We start from the raw sequence: 25,631 nt of genomic DNA, 5'->3' as shown, positions 1-25,631 counted from the left end.
CAATTCAGTGCTGTGGTGTTCGTTGGCATTCAAAGCACCTCGAATTGAGCCCAGAGCCCTGTTGGCAACTAGTGCTGTAATCTTAGTATTACGTTGTTATGCTGCCATGATGGGATTATCCCATCAACCATTTAGGCACTGCATATTGCATCAACTATAATGGGTTATCACCCAAGCTGTGACAGTGGTGATTAAACCATGAGTCACTGTCACTAAGGCATCCTGACCCACATATGTGTACGGAGGTCAGTGTCCTCAATCTCCAAAATAAAGATTGGGTCAACTATATATCCACACTATGTCAAGTTTACATGGGAGAGGCTCACGGTTGCCCCAAAGACTATGAACGATTGGGGTGCAGTCAAATCCTCTCCCAAGGCATGGAATCCATCCCCAAAACTCTCAGTATCAGCCACAAGGTGACATCCAGGAGCTCAGGAAGACTTAGGTGGTCGATACCAAGAGGTATCCTAGCCTATTCCTATGAGTTAGGTTCACTTAGAGGCAACTCAAGAGCTAGATATTCCCTATCAATGTCTACATTTAACTCTGGGTTCCATTCCTCCTCCTCCTCCTCCTCCTCCTCCTCCTCCTCCTCCTCCTCCTCCTCCTCCTCCTCCTCCTCCTCCTCCTCCTCCTCCTTGTCAATCATCCTGTTTAGGTCTTCCTGATCTAATTACCCCCCATAGCTTTATCCCAATTTGATCTTGGCTTAGCAGTGTGCTGGACAGTATCTCCTGGCTCAGACTTTCAGAAGGAACTGCTGTTGACTCTTTTAAGCGTGGGCAAAGGTCAAAGATGGTTGGATGTGCATTTCTACATATCTCTTGGGATATGGAAGGGTTCCCCCGAAGGGCACATCATCCTACAACGGATGGTCTGAATCAAATGTTGCTGCTCTGTCTTTATGGAGTGGAAAACATTTGTTTCTGTAACCAAAGTCAATCAGGTGGTTGGTTGTCCAGCATAACCCGGAACAACTCTCTCTGCCTTGGACTGAGCAGAGGGAAGCCAGATTCAAAGTACCTGTTTGGATTGGAGGAACTTTGACAGCTGTCAACAACCCCAGAGGAGAGCTATCTGCAGTCCAGAGTTTGCTATTTTCGGGCCAAGTTGCCATATTGGTAACTCGTTTGAAGGCAGACAAATAGAGAGGAAGGGAAGGGAAAGTTGTGATATGTTGTGTGCATGCCAGCATACGAGGGAGGTCTGCAGGTAAGATCTGGTGAGAGTGTCGAACAGCAGATAAATGTTTAAAAGTCAATTTTTCAAGTCTGGAATTGGTCAATTGAACAAAATGTACAAACCTGCTTGCCATTCTTATCTATTTTTTTCAGTATTACACAACTGTAATGGAGCAGCAGGGAAATGGACAGCTGATTGTACCCCTGCAGATCTACCCAAGAGGTAATTTTGCACCCCGTTTAACCCCTACCAATGTTCCATCAGGTCTTCTATTTTCTAGAGGTTCAAAGACAGAGAATTCTACAGTTTGGTCTTAAATTGGGGTTGAGAAATCTATTTTTTGAGTGTAGCTGCAGCTATTTTCTAAAACAAACCAGGATAACAGAAATTATAGTTTGCGCCGCACAACATGTAGAAGTTTAAAAGTTCAGTGTGGCTGTATGCACAGGCCTCCCCCAAGGGGATAAGCCCAAGCCCCACCGTAGTCGGGGCCTGTGTTTTATGCAATCCGGTATTGCAAAAATGGGAGTATTGTAAAACCTGGAGATAATATCATTTTCCACACTTATGTGTGCATGTTATGTAATTTTCTCCATGTGCTTATATATTTTCTTCAGAAGCATAATTTTTGATGATTGCAATTAAATGCAAGTAGATTTCCATGCAATAAATCAATTGAAATACCTCAAAACTAAACTATTCCCCTGCCTAAATGATCATGCTGCAAGCTTTCCAATTAAAACATTATAGACTTTTCATTACTTATAACTCTCTCCATTTTGAATTGGGCAATTAACCGACAGGTTTCCTAGCAAGCTGATCAGGGTTAGAAAGAGGGCAGCAGTTTGAAGATGGAATTCTCCTCTTGAAAAAGGATGCATGTAGAACAGAAATAGGTCAACATCCATACCAGTTGTCTGCAAGGAATATAAATCCTTCCATTTCCCCCCCACCCCCCCACCCCCAATCCTGTCAGAGCTGAAGAAGCTGCTTGGATGAGAAGTGAAATGTCTTCAAAAGAAAAAAAACCAGAAAGTCCAGTTGCCTCCTGAAAAAAAGCACCTTTGTGACAACCATGGCCTGGGTGACGGAGAATCTGTAGACGTATAACTTTCCATGCACTGGGATTCTTCTGTTGATGCAGCGTAAAATTACAATTTATCTTTTTACCATCCGTATCCCACTGCTGACTCTGCCTCACCTTGAAGTCAATGGCAGTTTCAAAATCCTTTGCACCTTTGTTATTGTTAATCCAGATATCCCCAACCTACATTTTGATGTCCAACTTACGTTTCTTAAGCAGAGTTTGCATTTATCTTTATTGCTTTTCATTTTATTATCTTTCTTTTCATTCTCTTATCTAGTAAGATTGTTTTAAGCTTCATATTCTGCCTTCTAGCGTATTAGCTGTTTGACTTTATATTCAGTCCACCTCAGTGTCGAGCAACTGGGTGGCTTACAACATCATAAAGGGTGAAATATAAAACATTAAAACATTGAAAGTTACCAAGGCTGCCCCACCCCAATTTTGTGATACCTGTAAACCAAGGAGAAGCATCCTTCCCATTCTTCATCCAAACTATTAATGACAGTTCAGAGACTGTTGCAGTGCTCTACTCAATGCTATCTCCAATTGCAGGGGGAACTGTGAATAAGTTGTGATTTTTCAAGCCTGCTACATATCTCCCCAATTGTCCTGCCATACTTAATCAGTTTGCTAATCGGCATACTTTGTGGCACTTTGTCAGATGCTTTGCTGAAGACAAGATACCTTATTATGTCCATTGCATTCCCACAGTCTGCTCAGAAATTTGCCAGTTTGCCCTAATCACACAACCATTGCAACCTCCTGGTCATGTGATCAGAATAGGGCTGCTTGGCAACTGGCATGGACTTATGACGGTTGCCGTGCTCCAGGGACACGTGATCCCTTTTGCAACCTTCTGACAAGCAAAGTCAGTGGGGGAGCCAGATTCTCTTAACAACCAGTTTGTTAAGTTAACTGCAGGGATTCACTTAGCAACCGTGGTAAGAAAGGTCGCAAAATGGGGCAAAGCTAACTTAAGAACTCCGTGGCTTAGCAACAGAACTTTTGGGCTCAATTGCGGTCGAGGACTTCCTGTATTAGAGTTAGTAATAATAATCTCTTTTTAAGGCTACACCTTCATTAAGCAACAAAGAAGGGAAGGGAAGCTCTAATTGGCATATTATCCAGTGCTTGGGTCAGATTGGAGAAGGGCATTCACGCACGCAAGTGTGTTAGAGCAGGGGTCTCCAACCTTGGCAACTTTAAGACTTGTGGACTTCAACTCCCAGAGTTCCTCAGCCAGCAAAGTCCACAAGTCTTAAAGTTGCCAAGGTTGGAGACCCCTGTGTTAGAGTAGATGTGGCACAGAAAGGAAGATCTGAACAGAAAAGGATTCCAGAGGTTTGGGGGTCACCACTAAGCAGATGTTGATCACAAGTGTGTGCCAATCAGCAGATCTTCAAGGCGACACTGCAGGGACCCCAATGGAGGTGGGTGATCGAGTAACAACAGATCCCCCCTCCCGTTTCACCCCCACCCTCCTGACATGTCCTAGATCTTGATTTTAATTTGTTGTTTTAATGTAGGCATATTTTTATGTCTGTAAGCCACCCAATGAGGACATTCTGGGAGTTGAAGTCCTCAGATTTAAAGAGGCCAAGGTGGAGAAACACTGCCATAGATAAATCTGACCCTTCACATAATTTGATCCTAATTTAAACAACCAATTGCTCTATTTTTATTGAATTTAATTCAGCACTCTACATTTCAATCAATCATTTTGCATTGATTGGATCTTTGTATCTTCAATTGGTGGCTTAATTCCGTAAGCGATCATGTTTAAGCCACTGTAGGTCTCCTTTTATTCATATACCCAAAGAAATAAAACATAGCCACAGCATTTTTGCCCAAATTAGGGGAGACCCCGCAAATTTTACTCCGCTAGTCGCTGCTGACTGTAGGGGACGGTGCTCATCTCTGTTTCCAGGGCTCTTGAGCCAGCGCTGCCCGAAGACATTTCCATGGTCATGGGTCCAGCATGATGTCATGGAGCCCTGTTACCTGTCCAGTGTTATCTATTTATCTACTCGCAGTTGCCTGCTTTCAAACTTCTAGGTTGGCAGGAGCTGGATGTGGATGGGAACTCCCTGTGTCGAATGGAGCTCAGGTCTCGAACCTGGGCTGCCGACTTTCAGCTGACAAGCCCAGAGTCTTAGTCACTGAACCATCACACTGCCTCGTTGCCCCAAATTAGGAATAGCTCATTGTTTTTGTCCCCCCTCCCCCCCCCATTGGACGATATTCCTATTTTTCATTCCCACTCTTTCATTCCTTCTGTCCACACATCTCTTATTTAAGGATATGCTAGCAATGTTTAATGTAGTTTAAATTGCACGGGGCCTGTCCTAACTGCTTTGTTTAATAACTATCATCTGTGTCCTCTTGACTAATAAATGGCTCTGTTTCCTGCTGTCATAACCGTGAGTGAAGTGCATATATTTCAGAAGAAGGGGGAGAGAAAGGGGGGAAATCAAATCCATCCTTTCCCAGACAATCAATCAAAATTGACAGGCCCTTTAACATACTATTTGTAGGGCGCTGTAGTTTTAAAATGGGAACTGTCCGTAACATATAGCTCCGAGCCTTGGTGGCTTTAACGTTTGCCCGAACAGTCCATTGGGTTGGAAAGGGGGAGCGGAATTCCAGGGGCGTTAAGGAAATGTAATCCTTCTGCTCCAGTTCATCTTGGAGCCTGTGAGAACAGCCTGGTCATAGATCTGTGCACGTAGCTGGGATGAAAGAGCACCTTAAATGTATACTGTATCTGACTCCTGAGGTCCCTAATGCTGCTTTTAATGCCCAGCTTCTCTTTTCCCACATAAAAACCAGAGAAGACTTCTTTGTGGTAACACAGAATGCAGGTCCTTGTTCTTTGGGGTGCTGAGCACGTCAGCTCTCCTGTTTTAAACCTCCAGCGGGTGTGTTAGCCTGCCCACCCCCCACACAGTGTCACCAGAAAACATGTGAAGATGAAATATTGTAAAAAAGAAGGGGGAAAAGAATCACACGCACACACACCCTGGAAGTTGGAGCAGGAGATTCTCTTGATGGCTTTCATTTTAATATCTCTTAAGATATAAATAAGCCAAGGCTTCGATTTGTTGGTTTAAAAAAACATGCTCCTACAGGCCCAGAGATCCCACTTGATCCTCTTGGCCGAGAGTCCTGGGAGATACCTTTCGATCCTTACCCTCCACTCATTTCTGTATCGCCTTCATTACAAAAAGAAAAGATTTCATTTTGAACAAATTTGTAAATGGTGCTGATGTATCCTACAATTTAGTCAATTACTGTTTCAGCTTGCAAGCCTCCTGGGAAAAGGAACATACATGGCCTGAAGGTAGGAATTTCAATAATTGTTTCCGTAAACGTAGATGGATTTGCAATGCTGTGTTCCATTTATTGAAATGTCAGATAAAACTGTACTTTCTCAGCCTTGACAAGCAGATGTGTGTGTGTGTGTGTGTGTGTATGCATATATATATATATATATGTGTGTGTGTGTGTGTGTGTGTGTATGTATGCATGTATATGTGTGTGTGTGTGTGTGTGTGTGTGTGTATGTATTTGTGTTACAACCCCTGGTATGCCCAAATATTTATTTATTTATTTATCAGCACAAATACAACACAAATATATATATTTACAAACCGCAGCAGAGGACAGATCCTTCCTGGGTGTGAGCTCAGCTGGTCTGACTTGCGCATGGAGAGGCATTGTTTCCTTCCTGGGTTTTGTGAATCTGTGTCTTAGATCAGCCTTGAGGACGCTGAGGCAGTAGCTTGTCCTGCTGTCCCCCTCTTCATACGACAGATCTGCAGAAACGCTCCTCTTGGACCACCCAAACGACCCCCAAGCAAAGACAAAAGAGGCCACGGATTGAGATGCCTAACTGCGTAAGGGCAGCTGTATGACCAGGGTTACCTTCCCTTCGATCCCCCCTCCACCCCAATGGGCAACATTATTGTGGTTCCTGGGTTGAATTAGGAATCCCGTCCGATGTGCAGGAAATGCCTCCATCTTTTCAGTGACATTAGAGAGAGGTAATTGATATATTCGTGCAAAAAGGTGATGGGCCGGGGAGGGAAGGAAGAGATGTATTTAATAGAGACGCAATGAAAGCTGTATTGTGTGCCAGCCCCTGATTGCATTACCTAACCAAGCATTTCAAATGCAGAGAGAATAAAAGAACAGAGTTCCTCAATAATACAATGTGGTAACCTACATACAGGCTGGGTTTCTACCATGGGCAACTAGCTAATTAACCTTCCTAGTGAAATAGGAAATTCATGGCAAATTACAGGTTAATTAGAACCACCTCCTCTGAATAAAAACTACGGGTAAAGATTCTTCTCTTCCCCCCGCAGGTAAACACGCGAGCAGGGTCTGGTAACAATAGCAGTGCGGCCATCTCAGACTCCCTTCCAAGCCATAGGTAAGAGTCGGGGTGGGGGCGGAGGGGAGGCACGCTTGCACTTTATTAAGGCACAGCCCCAGAAGTGAATTTTGCATAGTAATTAACAGAAGCAAACGGGGGGAAGGTGGGAATACTTGGGGGGGATTTAGTTGAGTAGTTTTCAGCAAGGTTTTTACAGCTTGGTGAATCCGGCACTCACCTTGCCTGCTAGTCGACCTACTTCGGTGTGGATTCTTTGACACCCCCCTAAGCAAAATGTTGCATGCACTGCACTGTGTGCCTCTCGGCCATCTCTTCCGTGTTGGGCCTTGGATTTTAGGAGGAGAAGAATTTCTCCAGGTGTGATTGAACCAAACCGCTCGTGTCTGGGTTGCAACCTGAGCTATCAGGCTCCCCGTTTGGACAGGCGCAGCACGGAAGGGCCTCAAACGTTGGTCCAGTTATAGGTTCAGCAGGGAGATCTAAGCCAATTTGGTCTAGTGGTGAAGATGCCAGGCTAGAAGTTGGGAAGCTTTGAGTTCTGGTTCCGCCTTTGGCAGGAAAGGTGACTTTGGCCTATCAGCAGAAGACCATGAGTTCTAGTCTTGCCTTGGGTGTGGAAGGTGTCTGGGTGACTTCTCTCTCATAGCCTACCTGATAGCATTGTTGTTGTGGAGAAAATAGGAGGAGAAAGGAATAGTGGTATGTTTGCTGCCTTCATCTTCCTCCTCCTCCTTCCTCTTTATATATAAACATGGCTGTGCGTGTGTGTGTGTTTTCCAGTTTTCCTCTGGAACACTTCAGAGCAATTTCAACCAAACTTGGTACACAGATGACTTACTCCCTGGAAATAAATACTGTGGGGGTAAGAAACCCCTTACAGAACATAGGTGTGTGTTCTGTTACGATACAGCCTGTTGTACCTTCAAATGGCTTCTACTGCACAGCGCAGTGGAGTTGCCATGGTAACGGCTTCACAGTACTCCACAAGGGGGCTCCCTCTGGTAAGGGGGAAAATCCAACATTAGAAATTACATTTTGTCCGGACATTTCCCCCCCTATAAATAAATACCCGGACAATGCCGGGTTATCATCTAGTTATTTATAAAAATAATAAAGGTGGGAGATATATTAATGTAAATAAGGCACCAACTCTTTGTCACAGTTTAGGGTCTCAGTGTAGGGAGCGTTAGGGATACCTCAGGTAAGCATTTGCAAGTAAGGGCTAAATGATCCTAAGAGCGTTCCTTGGAATAATATTTGTTAATGCAGACTTTGCTTCAAATCTGAGCTAATCTTAATGTGGTTTTTGTGCTCAGCCCCTTGCTAGAAAATGGGGCATGATGGCTCTCATAACGGAAGGGAAGGATAAGAGGTGTGCTGAATCTGGCAAAGATAAAAGCCGGGCCTTCAGCCAAGGGAAAGGAGCGGCAGTCAGGAAAAGAGCACAGTCAGGAAGGAACAAATGGAGCAGAAACCCTGACAATGAGAGGGCCACTGGTTCTTTGGTTTGTCTTGCCAAGAAGGAGGAAACCTTTGCCCTGAGCAGAGCCAAAATGGCCTCTGGCATTAAGAAGGGTTTCCATAGAGTTGTCTATGACCTAGGAGGACCTCCTGTGTTGTTGGTAAGTGCCATTGTGGCCTGCAGTGAAATGGACAAATGTGGAATTTTGTATTTAAAAAAAACCCCTCTACAGTTTATGATGAAGGGCCAGAATAATTTTCATATTGTGCTTTCAATGCAAAGATTGCATTATCGGCCGTTATTAAACATAGTCTGGTGTTTAAGCTCGGTTTGTAGGGCAAATTTCCCGCTTGCTTGCTTTGTGGTCATTTATTTCCTCAGCTACACTCACTTGGAGCTGATTCTGCACATGCCCTGCAACAATGGCTTGAGTTGATGCTGTCATCTAATGGGGCAATTAATTGGCTTTCATTCCCAAAAGCCATCTGCATAAGGAGTGACTGTTTTGAAGTCATTGACAGCCCGCCTGTGTTTCATGTTCACAAAACGGCTAGTTGCAAGAGATGACAAGATCAGCCTACATTTCATTTGGCAAAGTACTTTTTCCTTTAAAGTATTCTAGCAGAGAGGAGGCTTATTAAAGAACAAAGAAGTTTCTTTTATTTCCGTCAGGATCGATGATCAAGACACTTCAGCCTGTCAAGAACATAATCGTTGTTTTTAAGGGCTCCTTTTCAGATGTAGTTTTCTGTGGCAGCAGTAAGAAACGGTTGTTGGTATTTAACTTTTATGGACACCGCAGAAAATTTCCTTCTACATATTTGGGATAAAATTAGGTGAGAGTACACAAAAGCAGCCCCTTGTGTTCATGCACAACAACACTTCACCAAGGTACGGTCCATGCAGAGGGAACTCCTGCTGGATCGTGCCATGAGCCAGCTTTTCTCCCAGGTCCTCCCGGAGGAATCAGTTCAGCTAAACTGGGCTGAAGCAAAAGATCTTAAAGTCAGGCTCATCCTCTCCATAAATAGCAAATTGCAGCTATTCCCAGGTTTTTACTACAAAGGCAAGGGTCAAGAGATGTTTTAGTACTGTTCAGTAATGCCTTGGTAAGACTGCACTTGGAATATTGCATCCAGTTTTGGTCGCCATGTTATAAAAAAGATGTTGAGACTCTAGGAAGAGGTGCAGAGAAGAGCAACCAAATTGATTAGGAGATTGAGATATATGAAGAACGGTTGCAGGAACTGGGTACGTCTAGCCTAGTGAAAAAAAGGACTGGGATGAAATGGTGGCAGTGTTCCAGTATTTGAGGGGCTGCCACAAAGAAGAGAGAGTCAAGTTATTCTCCAAAGCATCAGAGGGTAGGACAAGAAACAAAGGACGGAAATTAATCAAGGAGAGAAGCAACTTATAACTAAGGAGAAATTTTCTAACAGTGAGAATAATTAACCAGTGGAACAGCTCGCCTTCAGAAGTTGTGGGTGCTCCAGTCACCGGAGGCTTTTAAGAAGAGACAGAACAGGTCTCCTGCTTAAGCAGGCTAGAAGACCCCCAGGATCCTTTCCAATTCTGTTATTCTGCATGAGAACCTTTGAACTGTGCAGCCTTCCCAGGTTCTTTTTGGTTTTCTTGGGAAGCCATTAAATTCCCCAAGGAAATTCATTTGCCGCTGTCAGTACTTTAAGGAGACTATACACGGAACAAAATGTGTGTGTATGTGCTTTACACTCTTAATTCTAATTAATTCACTGCGTAATTTACACACTTGTAATCCTAGGCAGATGTTCCAATTAGCCATGAGGTTCCCTTTAGCAAAGGACAGGTTGTAGCTCCCCTCCGTAAAGTGCAGGTGGACGTTGACTTTTTCTTTTTCCTTCTCTCTTCTTCCCCTTTTCACCTTTGTTCTGCCCGATGCTGCAGTCTGAAGAAGTCCTCCGCTGAGCTGAAGAAAATCCTAGCAAATGGCCAGGTAGGTACATTGGCGTGGGGCTGGCGGCAGGCACGACGGATGTCTGCCTGAATTCAGATGTGCCTTGTGTGCTCAAATCACCCCAGAGATGTTTACTGCTCACTTACTGGTAATGTGTTCTTTTAATAAAGTAGAGGCGAAGGCAGGCAAGGAGACTGCGCGGTGGAGGAGCCCCTGTCCCGATTGATTTGGATTGGCACGCCAATTTACTTCCCCTTTTTCAAAATGCACTAATCAGATTTAGCTCCAAATAGATTGAAGTGCCTTTCACACCCGCCACTCGGTTGCCTCAATTTAGGGGAGAAAGCGTAATCAATTTTGAATAGCAAAAGAGGGTTTCTGCTTTGCTGGCTGTTTGCAGATGGGCTCGGACGGCCCTGCCACCCAAGAGCCAGAAGCAAAGGGGTCACCAGAGGGGTGTCCGTCCCTTGAAGCTCTGTAGAAGAGGGGGGAAAAAACATAAAAGGTGCCCCAACCTGCTCCGTCTCCTGTGGGGGAATGCGATGGGCGAGAGGAGAGGCTGGGCCAGCCCCTCCCGGCCACTCGGATTCAAACAGGAAGTCCCAACGTCGCATAATGGCTTTAAATATACACCCCGAAATGAAAATACCTCAAGGCTGCGGGATTCTTTGCCAGCCACATAAATAAGTTTTAATGTTTGTCATGGTGAAACCCTTTGATAGCCTTGGAGGCAGCCCCTGTCCCCGCCGTTCAAGCCTGCCTATTAGACACTATTGACTGAGACATCTGTGTCACCGCAAATAAAAGACTCTTATTGATTTTCTTAACTGCTGTTCACTTCCCTTCCGTGTTTCGAAGGCTGAAATCTTAATTATCTCAGATGCGTATTCAATGCCTCCACACAGTGACCTCCCCGAGCCTCTGTGGCATTTCATGAATCAAGTAGTGGTAGTTGAGCGTGTCAAGAAGACAAAAGCAGATCTTCACGCGTGTCCTTCAGCGGTTCACCTGTAAGGCTGCTCCCTTAATGGGGGAGGATGGTCCTGCCAGCCTTGCTCCACTGCAGGCTGTTTTATTTGCAGCCAGAAGCCTTTAAATAAAACTTCAGAATATGGATTTTGGCTCTTCTTTTTTAAGCGTCGTCTTACCTGAAGGATAGATACGGAATATTTTTAAACCCTTTGTGCTGTTGCTTTTTTTTTCTTCCCTGTATTTTATTTAATCTTCAGCAGCTGCTTGTCTGTAATAAAGGTGATATTTCAAGGGTAGAGGAGGGAATGAAATATTATTAGACATTTTTTGAAAGCCTCGTCTTGCAAAGCAACGGGTTTTCAGTATCCTCGAGTGAGGTAAGGAGGTTTTTAATTGGGAACGAAAACAATTTCTTAAGGAAGGTTTGAGATGCCTATTATGACTGAATTGCACTGAAGTAAATAGGTTTACTTAAGTTGGAAGATTGATTTAGTTTTCAAATGGGCTTCAAGTCACATTCCTTTAATGTTGCTGAATGCTTGGCATTAAAAAAATGAACAAAGAGCTGGCTTTTTAATTTAAAAAAAATGCATTAAGTACATGCAGTCCTCGACTTACGGCCATAATTGAGCCCAACATTTCTGCTCCTAAATGAGACATTTGTTAAGTGAGTTTTGCCCCATTTTACGATGTTTCTTGCCCCAGTTGTGAATTGCTGCAGCTGTTAAGTGAGTAACGCGGTTGTTAAGTGAATCTGGCTTCCCCTTTGACTGTCCTTGTCAGAAGATTGCAAACGGGGATCACATGACCCCGGGACACTGCAAACGTCATAAATTTGAATCAGTTGCCAAGCATCTGAATTTTGATCACCTGACCATGGGGATGCTGCAATGGCCCTCGGTGTGAAAAATGGTCATTATTCACTTTTTTCAGTGCCGTTGTAACTTTGTACGGTCACGAAATGAATTGTTGTGTAATTCAAGGACGACCGGTAGCAGCTCTGAAGGCCTTCCAGAGTGCATTTGGGAGGCTCCAGGGCATTTGGGCGAATGGTGAGCCCCAAGGACCTCTGGATGGAGCCTAGATTGGGAAGGCAGGCGGCCTGGCAGAAGAAGTGCTGGAAGAGAACCGCGGGCCTCTCTTGTCCAAGAAGCCGCCAGGAGCAGAGCTCAGGTGGAAAGGATTCTACCTGCAGAAGGTGGCAAAGAGACGCTAACGTCAACACCTGGGCCTTTCCCATGGAGAGGACTGGAGCCTCCAACCCCGTGATGGCGAGCCCATGGCGGTCCCAAACTCCCGGTTTGCATGTTGGGCCGTTTTTCGTTCTTCCCGGGTTCCTAGAAAGTCTCTGGAGCCTGGGGAGGGCAAAAAATGGGCCCACCAGAAGTCGGAAAATGGGCCGTTTCTGGCCTCTGGAGGACCTCGGGGGGGGGGAGGACAGGGGAGGCAGTTTTTGCCCTCCCCAGGCTTCTAGAAAACCTCTGGAGCCTGGGGAGGGCAAAAAACGGACCTACTGGGCCCACCGGAAGTCGGAAAACGGTCAGTTTCCCGCTTCGGGGGGGTGGAAGCTGTTTTCACCTTCCCCAGGCTCCAGGAAAGCTGTGTGCACATGCGTGGGGCAGTGGGGGGTCACGCACGGTTTGGGAGGGCATAAAACTATGGGGGTGGGCAAAGGTTCGCCATCAGTGCTCTAACCTGTACTCTGAACAAGGTAAGCTTTGAATTATGTGGGATGGGGCCCATCCGTGGAGCAGTGGAGCTGATCCAGACTGGTCCTATCCTGCCCCATTGATGTTGGTGAGAACCTGCCTAACCTAGGAGGACCAGTGGAGGAGAGGCTTCAATTGTGAAGTCCCCTAAGAGGAGTTATTTTTCAGGGGGGTGGACTTCAACTCCCAGAATCCCCCAGCCAACATAGCTGGGAGCTGAAGCCCACCCATCTGGAAAGCAGTGGAGAAGCCCTGCCTAGGAGAGAGCAGTTTCCTGCCTTCTGTTTTCAAGCATTAATAAAGACTTTAGTTGCCCGAAAGCCTCCACTTAGGTTTAATAAGAAATTCATATTAATCATTAACAGAAAGGGGGCATGATTCTTCAAGATAATCAAATATTGACAGGTTAGAAATAGCTTTCTGCCGAGGTTCATTGATATAGGTTATGTGATATAAATATTTATTTCTTTTCTGTCACTCAGAGAAAATGCCGCCGATTGATTGAGCATTGACGTAGTGTCAACAGTTCATAAGAAACATTTGACTGGCTCATGTTTTCCGATTAGTCCCTGCTCTATGAAGTGGGATTTACTAAATCTCTCCAATTGTCTGTTCATAGACTGTGTCTGCTTTCTGAAGCCATTAGGACTTGGATTGGTTCAGGGGAGAGAGAGCCCATACAGGGTGAGGCGCCTGCCGTAGCTGTATATATCAAATAAGGATTAATTGAGCATTTTTTCCTAATGATTTATAAGAGATGCATGCTGATTCTTTCCAAGACAGCAGATATAAACAAAGACTATTTTATTTGCTGATCCATAATTGGATACTATTTCACTTTCGGTTCATTCCTTTACTCTCAGTGGCCGATCAAAGATTGCAGGAGAAAAAAAATAATGCACCAGTGCTTGCTGCAAAGTTGGTAGTTGTGAGGATTTGATTGATGCCTTCAGATTCTCAAACACAATAAATAAATTGCTAGAGATCCTTGACATTTCCCGCTGGGTTTATGAAGTTTTTATTTATTTATTTAATGTGGCTTTATCCTGCCTTTCGGGCAAGTATATTCTCTCAAAATGGCTCTAAAAAATTAAGAAAAGAGGAAAAAAGCTTTATTTTCAAGTTCACAATCCCAGATTTTAAAAATACAGAGCTCCGATGCTTTGGTGGCATATGGGAGCTTCCTGCTTCTGACGACAATCAAACCAAGCCGTGGTCAACTTGAACATGCATTACTTTTGAGCTGAACGGCACATCCCAGAATGGAGCGAGGGAATATCTGGAGTAGGATAATCTAGGAATTCTCATTCCGCTGCCTCTGCTTTCTCTCCTGCAGTGGAGAGGATAATAGAATTCCAGAGAAACAGCAGATTTTAGGCATTTTTATGAGGCAGAATACATATTTATTGTTCCTATCAAGCCCACTGAGAACTTTCTTTTGGATCACCAGGGTTGATTCAGCCAATCTGGTTGACTAGGCAAGTGTCCCTCACCGATCCATTTGTGTCCTTCCCAAAGCTTGGTTTAAGAGGAGGGCCATCCCCGATAGGAGCGTATTGGTTTTGCTCAAGATTATATAATAACTGTGCTGCGCTGCTAGATCTTCCAAAAAAGCTCCAGAACTTTCTCCCATAGGTATTGGACACACCTGACATACAAAAAAGATGCTGAGACTCGAGAAAGAGTGTGGAGAAGAGCAACAAAGATGATTAGGGCACCAGAGGATAAAATGTCCGATGAATGGTTGTGGGAACTGGATCTGTCTAGTCTAACAAAGAGAAGGACTAGAGGTGATATAAGAGTCTTTCAGTATTTGAAGGGCTGTCACAGGAAAGGGGGGGGGTGTCAATCTATTCTCAGAAGCACCTGAGAGCAGGACAAGAAGAACCTGGTGAAATATTAAAGAGCCACCCAATCTAGAATTATGAACAAGTTTCCTGACAGTGAGAACAACAATCAGTGGGATTGCTTGCCTCCAGATGTTGTGGATGCTCCCATCACTGGAGGTTTCAACCAAGAGTTTTGACGGCCATATGTCTGATATGGTATAGGGTCTCCTGCTTGAGCAAGGGGTTGGAATAGATGACCTCCAAGGTCCCTTTCAACCCTATTATTCTATGTTCTGTATGTTTTGGGGTGAGTTTGGAAAAGTTCTAAGGCCCACTTGGTTCCAGTCATTTTTCTTGAAAATGTAGTCAAACATCTTTTGGGTGTGTTGGTTCTTGGGTCTTTGGATTCCACCACTAAGAACGGAGAGCCGAGCTTTGAAGGATATTTGCTGTAACTCCCAGAGTGGTTAAATAAGTGGTAAATAAGTGGCCATTTATTACCCACCACTTGACCCAAGAGAGATTAAGGTGAGAAATAGGTTGATGTGGAAATAATTTTGCAAAATAGCCAAGAAGGCTGCACTTTTGAAATCTTTATTTGTCCTTTCTGGAATAACCGCCAGATAATTAAGCTTTAGAAATGTACTCAATGAGTTTGCTTTGATGCTGCAAATGGGCTCCATCCTCAGTGCCCTTTTTCTTCACCTACTTCTGTTTAACTAAATGCTTCCACTCACATCATCCACCACAGCTGTCCCAGTGAGGGTGGGCAACATTATGCAGACTGCAGAAAAGGAATCACAAAGCCTAAGAGGAAGGAAGGAAGGAAGTTACTAGTTTATGTCTACTCCAAGGGTGTCCAAACTTGGGAACTTTAAGACTTGTGGACTTCAACTCCCAGAATTTGAAGTCCACAAGTCTTAAAAGTTCCCAAGTTTGGACACCCCTGGTCTACTCACTCTACCTTTCCATATTATTATTTCCTTGCTTCCTTCCACCCTGTGCACATTCTGCTTTTTGTTCTTTAAACTTTTCACACTTCTTTTTGAGGAACACATTAACTCCATTCAATCACAACTTTCTCACTTTTATCCATCCCCTCATTCCATTCTTTCTTTAGTCATTTGTTTTGTAGTTTGATTTTTATTATTCTTTCTGTCCCAGGGCTTGTCAACCTTGGCAGCTTTAGGACATGTGGCTTCAACTCCCAGAATTCCCCAACCAACTGTGTTGGCTGGGGAATTTTGGGAATTGAAGCTGACGTCTTAAAGTTGCAATGGTTGAGCAAGACTGCGCTACACAATCAAATCTTCAGCTTCTCTCAATGGCTGCTCGCTCTCCTACACAGTCCATACAGATTCATCCTTTTTTCATTCTCTACTGCATCTCGTTTTACACATCGCAAAGCCAGCAGAAATATAGTCTCATTTTTGCTTCTTTTGATGTTCCCTTCCTCACCACTAACTATATAATCTACTACTTTTCCATTAACATTTGCTTAAACTAAAGCTTCCTCCATCCATTTCCCCTTATTAATGTGCTCTATACTGCTAAATCAATTCATGTACTATTTTTAAAGTTTTCCATGGTTTGCCGCTTGCATTTGTTCTGTTCTTTCCATCTCAGAAATCACTAGCTTAGTCTTTGATATTGTTGGTTTTCAAATCCTCACTTCTTGTTCCATGATGCAATCTAATGTTTGCTGCCAATAATCTTTCGGTTCTTAGCTAACAACCCAGAATCATCAACATAAAAAATGCACAAACCTTTGTGCCCCCAAGCCCAGAGGTCTTCAAACCTGGCAACTTTAAGACTTGTGGACTTCAACTCCCAGCTATGCTGGCTGGAGAATTCTGAGAGTTGAAGTCCACAAGTCTTAAAGTTGCCAAGTTTGGGGACCTCTGCCCCAGCCAAACACATCTACTGTCACCACTGCCATACTTTAGAAAGATATCCATAAATACATAAAGCAAGGTGTGTGTTGTGTCTGTGTGATGCCTGGCTGTTTTTCTTTTGCAGACGAGATCTGGAAATCCATGTTGCAATGGAGTTCTGCCCCATATCAGTTTTTACATGTGTGCTGATTCCTCCTCTCCCTTTTCTCTACCATCTTTCTCCAATCCTTTTTCATATTCATTATTTTATTATGAAGATGTTGGAATGCAGCATTGCAGGCTGACCCACTGCCTGACTAGCTAGTTCAATCCTGACTAGCTCAAGGTTGACTCAGCCTTCCCTCCTTCCGAGGTTGGTAAAATGAGGACCCAGATGGTTGGGGAGAATATGCTGACTCCAAACTGCTCAGAGAGTTTTGTAAAGCACTATGGAGGGAGAGATATAAGTCTTAAGTGCTATTACCATTCATTCATTCCATCTCACTGTCAAGGGATTGGACAGCTTACAACAATATAAAAAATATAAAAGTTACAGCATTAAACAATGAAAAACTTCAGCATTAAGAATTAAGAGATTAAAATCAGTCAATTTTTCCTTTTGGCATACTCATACACTTTTGCAACCTCTTACAACACAATTATTTTCACGCTGTTTTCGCATCCTTGATGTCCATTTATTCTGTTGGGAGATTCATCCATCTTCTAAGATGTCATCATTTAGGATTTATTTTCCTGCATTCATTCTGCTTTCATTCTTCATCTACTTTACATTTCATTTACTTCTACCTTTTCTTTTGGGACCCTCTTTTTTCCTCAAGAGCCACTCCTGACAGTAAAAATTAGTATTTTATTTTCATATACGGCAGTGATGGCTAACCTTTTTGTCGTCGTGTGCCAAAAGCGTATGTGTGCCCATGCGACAGCACCTGTGGATGCCCACACATGTAATGCAATTCACGCATAATCCCCGCATGCTCCTCCCCCCGCACCCTATTTTGAGCCTGGAAGGCCTCCTGCACCTACCTGGAAGCCAAAAACGAGGTGTGGGGACAATGCGCAAAGCCCCAAAATGTAATCCCCGCATTCCCTGCATGTGCCCCGCGTGGCAGAGACCTGAAGACCAGCTGGCCAGCGGGAGCTGTGCGCGCATGCACAGTGGAGCTGGGCTGGGGTGACAACTGGCGTGCCTGCAGAGAGGGTTCTGTGCCACCTGTGGCATGCGTGCCATAGGTTCGCCATCTTGGATATATGTAGTTCCTTGCTTCTTGAGGAGAAATACATGGATGGTGTCCCTCACTTCTTTTAATCTGGATCATTGTGTGCCATTCTTCTGACCTGGGGAGCAGGAAGATCCTTGGGAAAACTTCAGAAAAGCAGCTTTCTAACTTCAAACTGCTGGTTGGCATTTCAGCGAGTGGCAATCCTGAGACTTCTGGAAGGCATCTGTTAGGATAGATGCACTTGGCTCCTCAACTCGGAAAGCTTTCTTGGCCTGTCTTCTAAAAACACAGTATTTTGTAAAATGTCTTTGTGTTGGTCTTTACTTCTTGTTTTCCTGAAATGGGAAAAATCATTTAGAAAGCAACTCCCATTATATGAACATTTGCTTTGATTCATGAGTACCTGTTGTCTCTCGATTAATTTCTAAACAGTAACTTTACTGCAACAAACTAAATACACAAAATAAGTGGCCATTTTTGTGGCATTGCACTTCAGCCACAGAGTGCCCAAGTTTTAGACCTGAAAAAAAATATTTCCCCGGCTATATAATCATTGCTTTGAAGTGCAGCAAAAAAAAGGCATTTTAAGATATATATTTATAGCCTTCCAGTAGATTATTTTCACCATTGTTGTTCTGGCACATGATTTGTTTCTCACAACATATTTCTACAAAAGCTTTTTTTAACTCAAGAAAATTCATGGCGGAGAGTTTGGTTTTCCATAAGGTGGCTTTGCTCCCTTATAGTCACCGAGAGCTGATTGCCAAATTGGCCCCTTGTTACCTTCTGAACATCATTCAAGGAAAGGGCTAATTTTGACCTCCGGGTTGTTGTACCCGTGTAATTGGGCTGGTGGCTTTTCTGTTGGACTTTGCGTGTGGGAAGGGAAGACGGCTGCAGAACAAGGGTGCATGTGATCTGAGAATAGAGGGCTTACCTGCAAAGTGGGCGGTGTGTGCCACTTCAGTGAGGTGTGTTGAGCCAGGTGAGCCATCCATCCATCCATCCATCCATTTTATTTATTTATTTATTTAATTTGACTTCTTAGTCGCCCCCTCTCCCCCCAGGGACTCGGGGCGACGTACAAAAGCAACAGTCACAACAATATAATATGGAGGAGGTAAAAAATAAATAAATAAATTACAGTACTTTGAGACAATTAAAACCCCAATGACAGTTAAAATTTAAAAATTAAAATTAACAATTAAAAATGCCCAAGAGGTGGAGAAGCTCTAAATTTAAGCCAGGCCGGCTAGTCGGAACAGGTGGGTCTTCAGTTTCATACGGAAGGAGCGGAGGTCAGTTGTTGTCCTAATGTCTGGGGGGAGGTCATTCCAAAGGGTAGGGCCCATCACAGAGAAGGCCCTACTCCTGGGCGCTGCCCTCTGACACTCTCTGGAGGACGGCACCCGGAGGAGTCCCTCTCTGTGCGAGCGAATAGGTCGCAGGGATGTGTGGGGCAGGACGCGATCCCGCAGGTAACTAGGTCCTGTGCCATGGAGCGCTTTAAAGATGGTGACTAACACCTTGAAGCGCACCCGGTAGGCCACAGGAAGCCAGTGCAGCTCGCGCAGGAGAGGTGTTATATGGGAGAACCTCGTTCTCCCCATAATTGCCCGCGCGGCTGCATTCTGGACCAACTGCAGTCTCCGGGCGCACCTCAAGGGGAGCCCCATGTAGAGAGCATTGCAGTAGTCCAGGCGAGACGTCACCAGCGCGTGAGTGACTGTGCGCAGGGCCTCCCGGTCCAAAAGGGGTCGCAATTGGCGCACCAGGCGAACCTGGTGGAATCCATCCTTCCTGGCCATTTGATCAGCCTGTTCTTGTGGCTCTTCTCTAGCTTTAGAGCAGGGGTGTCAAACTCGATTTCATTGAGGGCTACATCCGGGTTCTGTTTGACCTGGGGGGGGGGACATGACCAGGGTTGGCATGGCCAGCTCAACATCACTTGTGTCAGGGATGCCCGTGGTGGCCCAAGTGCTCTGCCAGAGAAAACAGACTCCTGAGCTCCATTTTCGCTGGGCCAGATCTAAGCCCCCCACGAGCCGGATCTGGCCCCCGGGCCTTGAGTTTGACACCCCTGCTTTAGAGCAAAACCTGTCCCGTTTCAGGAAGTCGCCTGTGGCTTCTTCCAGGTCAGATCCTTGGCTGAGGGGCTCTCCAGTCCCCTCCTGGCCCAGGCCTTGTGGTGATGCTCTGAGCTCTAGAGCCTTCCGCTCCCCTGCAGGTCGGTGCCCTGCTCCTCTTGAGCTATGTTATCATTCCATTTTGACACCTTTTATCAAACTTTAATGAAATGACCCAGGCAAACAAATTGTCATTAAACTTTCCATCACTTTGTCCCCTGGTATTGTCTTTTATAAATTGGACAGCAAATGTTGTATTGATCTCCTCGTTCTTGCAGCTGAACTTGAAATGACCCAGACGGCAGGTTGTTTATGGCCGAGAGTGGCTTCTCCTTGACACTTGCACCCCCAGCCTGACATCTCTCTTGTTTTTCTTTCTTCCTGGTGGAGATGAATGAACAAGACATACGGTATCGAGACATCCTTGGGCACGGCAACGGAGGAACCGTTTACAAGTGAGTGTCCCTCTCCCCCCCCCCTTTTCCCCTTCACTCCAACTTTGGGGAAAAGAAAAGGCAGAGACATTTTCCTTTCCCCAAAAATATGTCACACGGGGGCTGACCTTTTTTCTCCCGCCATGAAATGTTGATGATCTTTAATGTTTGCTGGAGCTGCCTTCGTAACCAAATTATGACTGGAAAAGTAGCTTTTCAAACACCCTTTTGGTTGACCGTATCGGAATCTTAGATAAATCTTAGTACGGGAAAAGAAATTGCCATTGTGGACTAAAAATGCTGTTTCCAAATTGATGAACTTTTTATTTTAAACGAAGAAGATGGAATACCCTTTTTCTAGGATGTTTTGAATACGTTTAGACTAAAATTTATAACAGGGTTACAGGCTCTCTCGCAGCCAGCAAGGATTGTGATGATCAATATTTTCAGAAAGTAAAAATACTTTCTAAATGACAATACTGCATGGAAAATATGATAATAGGCATGTAAGGGCCAATCCATCTGTGGCAACTTTGCCAGAAATAATTGTAATGGCTATTAGCAAAGATTATGTGCAAATGTGAAGAATGATTTTGTGTCTGATACCAGAAAAGACAACACCGTTTTGATGTGCCACAATTTGTGCTTAAGAGTGCATGCCAACATGATAGCGTAATTATAGCTATTCTCTTTGTTTTTATTGGTAGAGGAACTGTTGAGGTAGATCAGGGGTGTCCAAACTTGGGAACTTTAAGACTTGTGGACTTCAACTCCCAGAATTCCCCAGCCAGCTGAGCTGGCTAGGGAATTCTGGGAGTTGAAGTCCACAAGTCTTAAAGTTCTCAAGTTTGGACACCCCTGAGGTAGATGAATAATTGGTTTAGTCCAGTGTTTCTCAACGTTGGCCACTTGAAGATGTCTGGACTTCAACTCCCAGAATTCCCCAGCTGGGGAATTCTGGGAGTTGAAGTCCAGACATCTTCAAGTGGCCAAGATTGAGAAACACTGGTTTAGTCCAACATTACGTTGTTAGCACCCCGCCCTGTCTTCTCACGCGGTGGATCGCCGGGACTCATTTCAGCCACATAGGATTGACACTTATTAACTCTGTTTTGTGGACATTACACAAGCTTGGCAAACACCCTCCTTTAAGTTTCCAGAAGTTCTTCAAGAGCAGCCCCAAATGAAACACATTGGAGTAGTCTAATAAGATGCGATGAAAGCTTAGTCTGATTGACTCATGAAGGGCCAGTAGCCGATTATATGAACCATAATGTGCAAATATGTTGCCTGCCACGAAGGCCCCGTGAACAGGGCAGGATCCCAGGGTGTTTGTAAGCTGCAAAGCTTGGGAGCCGCTTCATTCCCGACAGCTGACGCTGATTCGCCATTGACCAAGAAACGGCCCCTTTGTCTTGTCCAGATTCAATTTCAGCTTGTTCACCTTCGCCCGGCCCATTAGCAAAGCCAGGCAACATTCCGCTGCATTGACAGCTTCCTTGGAATTGGATGACAAAGACTAATTGTGGTGGATCTGCATGAGCTTCCTTTACCATTATGGGAATTGCGAGAGCCTTTTGAGAATCCTGCCATTTATGCAAGTAAATTAATATCCCGGGAAGTTTGTTCCTAATGAAGTTGTTATGGATTATCTGATTCAGCTGGGGCAACGGCATGTAAGATGCTGCCTTTCGTCCAATTAGATACATTTAGTTGATAAACTTCATGTAACGACACACTATTGTTCTTTCCGCGAGCTCTCTCGTTCCAACATGACGTTTCTCCGGTTAGTCAATAAGGATCTGGATTCTCAGCTTTTGGATAGAAACAGCCAGGTCTACTCCCTCCAAATGCATTTGCCCTCTTGGCTGGACCCATCGCAATGGAAGTCCTCGTTGGCAGGTGGGGGAAACTTTCCAGAGAGGAAAGAGAGGGATTTGGGGTATGCCTTTTAGGACAGGGAAATTATTCTGGGGCTATTCATAGATTTTGAAAGTAAGAGATGCATTCACTGAACCCCACTGGCCTTGGGAGTTAATGTATTTGTTATGTTTACAGCTGCATTGATGGTCTTATTCTGCTTCCGCCTCTCCCAACTTTGTCACATATACTTGTTCCCACTCAAAGATGCAGGCCTTCCTGTTGTGCCACAAACCCTCTTAGCCAATTTCCCAAATCACTGCTCTACATAAACAGCAATAGCACTTAGACTTATATGCTGCTTCACAGTGTTTTACAGCCCTCTGTAAGCGGTTTACACAGTCAGCACAGGCCCCCCAGCAATCTGGATTCTCTTTTTACCCACCTCGGAAGGATGGAAGGCTGAGTCAACCTTGAGCCGGTCAGGATCGAACTGCCAAACTGCTGGCAGTCGGCAGTCAGCAGAATTAGCTCGCAGAACTGCATTCTAACCACTGTGCCAACCTCTATTAATTTTAACATATTAAGATTTTATGATTAGCAGTGATGATTTGACCTAGTTTGGGTAATGAAACATCTTCAAGAAAACCAACAAGCTCAGAGACCACCAAAGGATCCTTCAAATCAAGATTTACAGTAACAAAGAGATGGTTGTCTTGACGGAAAAGCCTTTATTCTTGCAATAGTTTACCTTATTTTTTAGAGTAGAAAATGCACCAGAATAGAAGACACACCAAGATTTTGAAGAGACAAATTTTTAAAAAAGGTTTTTGTACTCTGCAGACCTCCCCAAAATGGCCCATTTTTCACAAAAACGGGCCCATTTTTTCCCCCAAAAGGGCATGAATAGCCTTTAGGATGTTTGTGGAGTGCTCCTGGGGGGGGCGGGGAGGCAAAAACAAGCAAAAAACGGCCTGTTTTTTGTTTAAAAAAAGGGCATGAATAGCCTTTAGGAGGCTTATAGAGTGCTCCTGGTGGGTGGGGCAAAATTGAGCAAAAAAATGGCCCGTTTTTCACTCATTTTTCCCCTCCCCAACCCCAGGAGCACTCTGGAAGCCTCCTAAAGGGAATGTATGGCCATTTTGGTGGAGAGGGCGGGGTTTTGGGAGGCCAAAAATGCTGTATTCAGTGTATAAGATGCACCCAGATTTTCAGCCTCTTTTTTGAGGGAAAAAGATGCGCCTTATACTCCAAAAAAATACATTAAGTCCACAAACATTCCCACTTAGAAGGCTACAGTAGGATATGGGACATATTCCTCAAATAAAGTAAAATTCCCTAAAACAAGGACCTCGGGGGGCGGACGGTGATCAAGATGTCATCCAGAGACAGATGGTTTCAGCACACAAGCCATTTTTGTGGTTGTGTCATTTTCTTTTTGTCTGTGGAGATCCTCAGTCATTGAGGCCTTGGTTGTCCCAGGGGTGCTTTCTCAAAAGGCAACTGGACTTACTTTGTTTTTCCTTGAAGAAAAACTGAACCGAAGAAGCTTCTTGGATGAGAAGCAAAGTCTCTGCAAGGGAAAACAAAAAAAGTCCAGTTGCCTTTTGAAAAAGCACCCTTGGCTCATTTTCTTTTCTTTTATAATTTGAGAAAAAAACACTTTTATTGACTTACGTTGGCCATCTAATTTTTCATGGAATTATCTAGTTTTTGTACCTTCCACCAGTGTGGCAACCTCAAGCGCGTACACATTTGCACCCCTTGGATCAGGCATATGGGTTAGTGTGGCTGTGTGGGGTGCCAGGAGCCTTGCCAAAATGCCAATAGAGTTGGTGGGCTCTGGCTTTTAGGGATAGCCTTGGCTAACTGGTCAGAAGTTGTGGCCAGCTTTTAGAGTGAATCGACAGGCTCTTTTCCTTGTCCCCCTCACCGCACGTGGGACGCAAATAGTTGGAAATACTTGCCCTCTTGCTGTGTCCCTGGCCCATTGAGGAGAACCCATCTCTCTTGCAGGCAAAAGCCGAACTGAAGCTCTTCTTAGAGGCAGCTTGGGTTGGTTTGGGTTAGCAGCTGCTGCAGCTGTGAGTCCTTCACTGGACAGAATCGATGATTGTTTTGTCAAATGAATTAATTATAACTGCTCCTGGTGACACGTTTTGTATTTTTTGACCCCCATCATCCCACATCCTGGGCTTTTTTCTTTTCTTTTTGGAAAGGTGTGTAGTGTATATTGATTTGTAACCGAAGAATGTGTGTTTGTCTGCCTCCTGCTAAAACCCTGCGCTGAGTCGTATCCATTATGGCAATGAAATATTACCCGCATTCAACCAACAAGGAGGCGGTCTCAGGTCGCTGAGCAGAAACATTTCGTTTCTGTTTCCAGGTGAACTAACTATTATTGAAATAGTTTATGGAGATTGAGATATTGATCACTTTCGTGCTAACCGTAGCTTAAGGGAAGAGCAGCGAGTGTGGGGAGGGGGCTGGGCTCTTCGGAAGGCACCCTATCACGCAGCTTTGGCTATCGGTGTCTCTCTTACGGTTTTACGGCCGCTGTAGGTTTATTGCTCGAAGAGAAGGTTATCTTGGCTTTGTTTTTATGACAATATAATTATACTTCAGAAATGCACTTGATTACTCTGTGCAGCAAAATTGTTCCGGTGGATTTCCTGGGCCAATATTGCTATACAAACAACTTTTCAGTCAATTGAGTTGAGTAAAAAAAAAATCAATATTTCTATAGCAATATTTCTAAGGAGAACTTGCTGAATCCATTTTTTGGGGGTCCTTCTGTTTGTTTGTTTAAAGAAAAGGTGGTTTATAGCTCTTAGCTTTGTGTTTAGCTTCTTTCTTGCATTTTCTTAACTAAGGGATGATGGGCTTTTTGAAGCTAGCAGCCAGGGAAAGACCAAGGAGGGACGGCAACCATCTGAGAAGGTTTCCTCTTTCCCCAGGAAAGAGACTCCTCTTGCCAGAAGCCAGTCTTTTGGCAGCTTCCAGGGTTTGGCCCTGGGCGCTGCGATGCCACATCGTAGGCAGAGAAGAAATCACGGCTGCTTTGGGGAGGCTGAGCTACTGCACCAGCAGAGATAAATGTCCTTTATTAAATTCCTCAGGTTAAAGGAGGGAGAAAAAATATAATTTTGAGATGATCGTGTGCTTGACCATAAAAGAAAGGAGACCAAACTGAGGGTCTCTTTAAATTATATATTTTAATAATGGATGTACTCCTTAATTAATGTAGTTTGCTCCTCGCGGTTAATACACATTTGATGGATTTTCTGCTCCTTTTCTGTTGCGAAATGGTTCTTGCTGGAGAAGCTGTGATTTCCTCTCTACCTACATCTTCTCTCTTATGCTCAAGCACACGGTCATCTCAAAATCACATTTTCCCTCTCCCTAAACCTGAAGAGTTCAATAAAGAACATAAAGAGTTTTTATCTCTGCCGGTGCAGCAGATGAGCCTCTGGGACGGAGGCAGTCCCATCCTTGGGCTTCCAGCCTCCTTTGGACCGGC

The 25,631-nt window shown here is 44.5% G+C and overlaps 1 protein-coding gene and 1 long non-coding RNA gene across 3 annotated transcripts in view; one reads left to right on the top strand and one right to left on the bottom strand.

Annotated features, from left to right (window-relative positions):
• Positions 1 to 16,410, bottom strand: part of LOC309398387 — a 165,174-nt gene extending 148,764 nt beyond the window's left edge. The window contains exon 1 of the long non-coding RNA XR_014176395.1: positions 16,375 to 16,410. This is a non-coding gene — a long non-coding RNA (uncharacterized lncRNA). The remainder of the gene's footprint in view (positions 1 to 16,374) is intronic.
• The window catches only part of MAP2K5 (mitogen-activated protein kinase kinase 5), a 163,987-nt gene that overhangs the window by 17,151 nt on the left and 121,205 nt on the right, over positions 1 to 25,631 (top strand). Inside the window, exons 4-8 of one of the 2 annotated variants that reach the window (XM_081965224.1) lie at positions 1,338 to 1,407; positions 5,572 to 5,612; positions 6,640 to 6,707; positions 10,057 to 10,107; positions 20,204 to 20,272. In XM_081965224.1, the coding sequence (XP_081821350.1) occupies positions 1,338 to 1,407; positions 5,572 to 5,612; positions 6,640 to 6,707; positions 10,057 to 10,107; positions 20,204 to 20,272 (299 nt within the window). The remainder of the gene's footprint in view (positions 1 to 1,337; positions 1,408 to 5,571; positions 5,613 to 6,639; positions 6,708 to 10,056; positions 10,108 to 20,203; positions 20,273 to 25,631) is intronic. The other variant, XM_081965225.1, reaches the window with a different exon arrangement.

This window comes from Natrix helvetica, assembly GCF_964273705.1.
Source record: "Natrix helvetica genome assembly, chromosome: 12".
Taxonomy (NCBI): domain Eukaryota; kingdom Metazoa; phylum Chordata; class Lepidosauria; order Squamata; family Natricidae; genus Natrix; species Natrix helvetica.
This window is presented reverse-complemented; position numbering and strand designations above follow the sequence as displayed.